Genomic DNA, 4,321 nt, shown 5'->3' on the forward strand with positions numbered 1-4,321 from the left:
CATGTCACCCCATACAATTGCCAGAACAGGTGTTCAACTCCAGTGACTTACTGCCAGCAGAGGGACAATATCGAGAGGAATGCAGGCTCTCATTTCCCATCGGTACAACTCAGCCTCACTCCCTTTTCCTTTTGCTAAAATAAGCTGCCGTGAGACCTGATCACCACTTTTCAGCTCCAGTCTATTTTTGTTTAGAGGCAGGGGGGATAAACCAAGCAGTTACTTCACCCATGAGTACGTATTTCCAAAAATAACATTTTCCAAGGATTAGACATAAGGTCCTTGCAACTGTAGCTTTTATTTTAAAAAAGTAAAGTTTCTCTCATGCAAAACAAAATGAAAGGTAGGTACAAACATACCTGATTTGCAGCTTAGCATTACTAAAATGCTTTTATCATACTAGAAAATTACATAGGACAGTCATAGCCCTAAAAAATACTGTGAGTTAACTACAGGGTATGTGTTGAGACATTTAAACTGGACAGTCATAAATATGGATTTCTTGGTCATCTCCAACAGATACAATTTTGGACCCACTTCCATTGTATTTGACTCCCCAAACCTGCAAATAGGACACACAAAGTTATAAACAGGAGACACTGAAAAAATGTCTTCACAGCAGTCGTATTTATTGATTACAGCAAGCAGAAGAGGGAGGAATATTTACAATCACCTTATAGCTAGTCCAATTACAGCTTCTGCTTTCAGAGCAGATGAGGTTGATGAACCAGAGGACACTGCCATCTAGCAGCCTGACAGGTTCCTAATACTCCACTCAGACTGACAATGGATTACACAACCTGACGATTCACTGAAAAGGACTTGCCCCGGTTTGTGTAAATCAAACCTAACATTTTCACTCTTGCCCATCCTGTCTGTCTTTCTTTCTGATAAAAGAGTATTTTACAGTGCCTTCAGGAAGGCAAGAGGAAGTATTTTTCATGCAGAGACACATGACAGCCTGAAGAATGATCCAGTTTATCATTAGGCTATATAAAACAGCCATTTACTTAATCAGTGCAAAACTTAGAAAAATTTATGTCAATCCTCTCTGCCTTAAGACAGTTCCATAAACTGCTAAGTGACACCCATCTTCAGGATGGCATCGGGAAGAGTGAAGGCTACCCAGCGTATTAAAATGGGATTGCAGGGTGGGTATATTGACAACAGCAAGTTTTGGGGAATCTTACACCATTTTGCATTAACACCAAACATCAGCTTTTGGGAAGGCTGGTACATCTTTGGCTTCCATAAACCTATGAGATCTTAGACAACACCTAAAATAACACTGGAAATACAGTTCTGTGTGGTACTTCAATACCAAAACCCCCACAGCTGTAGATTACCAAAAAAGAGGTTACCAGCTAAAAGAGTACTACGGAGGAAAGAGCCCAAATCGGAAAGAACTTCCTTTGTTAAGTCTTCCTCTATGATCCATTAAAAAATAGCATGGTTCTATTTGACACCTAACATTTGTAAAAAGAGTAACTTGGCAGATACCTAACTTCCGCTTCCCTCATGGGTAGCTATCCCTGAGCAAAAACACAAGGGTATTACAGCCATCTGCGGAGGGAAAAAGTCCCAGGTTTCAAGGGTGCTTTCAAGCATCTTTTTAGGTAATTCCACCCTTTTAATTAAGTATTTTCCCCCTTTACGCAGGGACACTCTGTGTAAGTGATGGAAATAAGACCACAGACAACACATACAGTCTGGTAAGAATCTTTTTGGCCACTCAGGATGGCCGTGATCTGGACCTGAAAAATTTAATTTCTTGGAAGAGATCAACCTCCACACTGGGAGTATTAGTTGAATATTAAGTGCCAAATAATCATGAACAACGTTTAAGATTTCACTACAACAAGCTAAAGTCCAACCCTGAAGCTACAGGACCAAGTTGAAGCACAAATGCACCCAACTACGCAACTCAAGTTCTCCTGTGAGCACAATGACCTAGGTAAAGCAATAGGAGGCATACCTGATCTTGGTGGTCAAAGAAAGTGTGAACACAGGTTCTCGTTCCAGCATCCCAAACTTTCACACTTTTATCAGATGAACTGAAAGAAAAATAGTATTGATGGATGTTTCAGTTAATAGATGAACTACACTTTAGTGCAAAACTTCAAAGATCTCATAGCATAGACGTAAGAAACCCTCTTTCACCCAACAAATAACAGGATAAAGTGGCAGAGGAGTGCATCTTCCAGCAGGTTGCAGTTACCTTTAAAATACATCTACTTTTTCAATATCTGCAATATGAAAATGAAGACTCACACTTAAGCCAGAAAGTTTTTGGATAAAGAAACTCCTATTACATATACTTGGTCCCTCAGCTGCCTGAGCTGTTTTAAGAGTTAACACTCAAGTTCAACTAGATTAATGTACTACTACATTGTGCTGTGCTTTTTAATTCAACAGAAATTTTTCAGCTATTTACAATCAAACTGCCCTCCTCTTAGGTCTACGTGTTCTTTGCTTATAAGGAACTACAGTGCAGTGGGATGACTTAAAACTAAAAAATACTATTCATTACAACTGTTACTGCATCACAGGTTGGCTTTTGGGTCTTTAATTGCATGTTACTCCATTACAGATTCCACTGCAATTTGTACACATTTACTTTTTATGATCTATTTCCCTTTATAAATATAACTGTTTGGTGTTTGGTGTTTTTTTTCTAGTAAGCATAAAGTTAAAATTCTTCAATACCTGGAAACAAAATGGGTATCATCAGGACAAAATGCTACATTTAATACCCAGGATCCATGACCACTTAATGTGCCAGCCAAGTTTGCATGCTGCCTGTGGAAAGAACAAATTTTAACATTTGGTTTGTGAATTCCAGGGAAAAAGCAACAGGAAGATACTCTAGCTATCGCAGTCAGGAATGCTTCAATGCAAGGTCATGGAAGGCGACTTCTGGACATTTGTTTGTCCAAGCTGAGCTGGTGTTACAGCAGATTCTGGCTTTCCATTTCAGAGGGTTAATGTAAAAAGAAGTCAATAAGAAGATATAAATGGACAAAACAGTGTCTCCTCAGGGTCTTCCAAGATTAGTACAATGCAACAGAAAGAGGTTTTAAGTATCATTTCATGGGTACAGATGTTTAAGATGGGTAAACACACAGGACAGATACACAGAGTGATTAGGCTGTTGCCTACAGGGCTAATATAAGGAAAGTAATTTGTTTTGAAGTTACAGCTGTCATCCACTTTGCACTTTTTAAAAACTATCCAAGGATGTAGTATTTTACTGTTTAAAATTATTTATTACATAAAGAAGTCACCAAAAGCTGAAGGGAATTATAGAGAGCAGAGGGTTTCATGTATTTTTTACAGTATCAGCCTCTCTGAATAGTTATTTTCCTGTTAGTATGTCTTGCAAAGTAACAACTTACACATCGTAGATTTTGATATAGCCATCATCCGAAGCAGTTACAAGCAATTGAGAATCTGGAGAAAATGTCAGTGAACGAATAGGCATCGCATGACCTGAAATTCAAAGTTGTATCTGGCTTAGAATGTAGCTATTCCTCTTACTCATGACACAGCTTAAGAAGCTACACAACAGAAAAAGAAAGCAACTGTTAAAAGAAAGCAACCTCTGAAGAGTCTTTCTCTCCGTGCCTCTACAGGCTTCTTTGCACAGCATAAAATGGAAACTGACAGTAATTCTGAACTTGGAATGTTAAGTCACATCCACTGCAACACAAGAATATCTTATTTTTTCAGCTGTGGATCTTTATGAGAAGTTATGTCATAATTTCTAATATGACTTCATATCATTAAATGGTTGGGCTTTTTAACTAACCATACAAATGGACAGAAACTGCATAAACATTAAAAGCCCATTTATGTGTAAGAAAAATGTACGTCTTACATGACATAAAATGCTTAATGTTTTTACAACAGCAATAAATTGCTATAAAACTGATGCCATCGCAAAAAAGAAAAATCATCTGCATGGCAGCACACATTCTGCTTAGCTTCACTCCCTTGTACTGCACTGCAATACAAGAAAGAACTGGCATTTAAGAATTTAGTTAAGCATTACTGACAATATCTTTTGAGATACTCATTTATGATGCCAGCTTCAGTTTACAGTTTGCCTCCAAAATTTTAAGTGGTTTAAGTTACAGCACTCTAAATAACTAAATACTGTCTAATGGACAGAACTATCAACACATTCATTCCATAGCTGTTGTATTTTATTCTGACTTCCATTATTACAGAATGACAGAATGGTTAGGGTTGGAAGGGACCTTAAAGACCATGTAGTTCCAACCCCCCCGCCATGGGGAGGGGCACCCCCCACCAGCCCCCG

The 4,321-nt window shown here is 38.3% G+C and overlaps 1 protein-coding gene across 1 annotated transcript in view; it reads right to left on the minus strand.

Moving 5' to 3' along the window:
* Positions 1-282: 282 nt before the first annotated feature.
* Positions 283-4,321, minus strand: part of WDR61 (WD repeat domain 61) — a 7,524-nt gene continuing 3,485 nt past the window's right edge. The window contains exons 7-10 of the mRNA XM_010159952.1: positions 3,396-3,489; positions 2,707-2,799; positions 1,976-2,054; positions 283-562 (exon numbers count right to left, since the gene is read on the minus strand). Coding sequence (XP_010158254.1) covers positions 473-562; positions 1,976-2,054; positions 2,707-2,799; positions 3,396-3,489 — 356 coding nt within the window. The 3' untranslated portion in view covers positions 283-472. The remainder of the gene's footprint in view (positions 563-1,975; positions 2,055-2,706; positions 2,800-3,395; positions 3,490-4,321) is intronic.

Source organism: Eurypyga helias, unplaced genomic scaffold, assembly GCF_000690775.1.
Source record: "Eurypyga helias isolate BGI_N326 unplaced genomic scaffold, ASM69077v1 scaffold51519, whole genome shotgun sequence".
NCBI lineage: Eukaryota > Metazoa > Chordata > Aves > Eurypygiformes > Eurypygidae > Eurypyga > Eurypyga helias.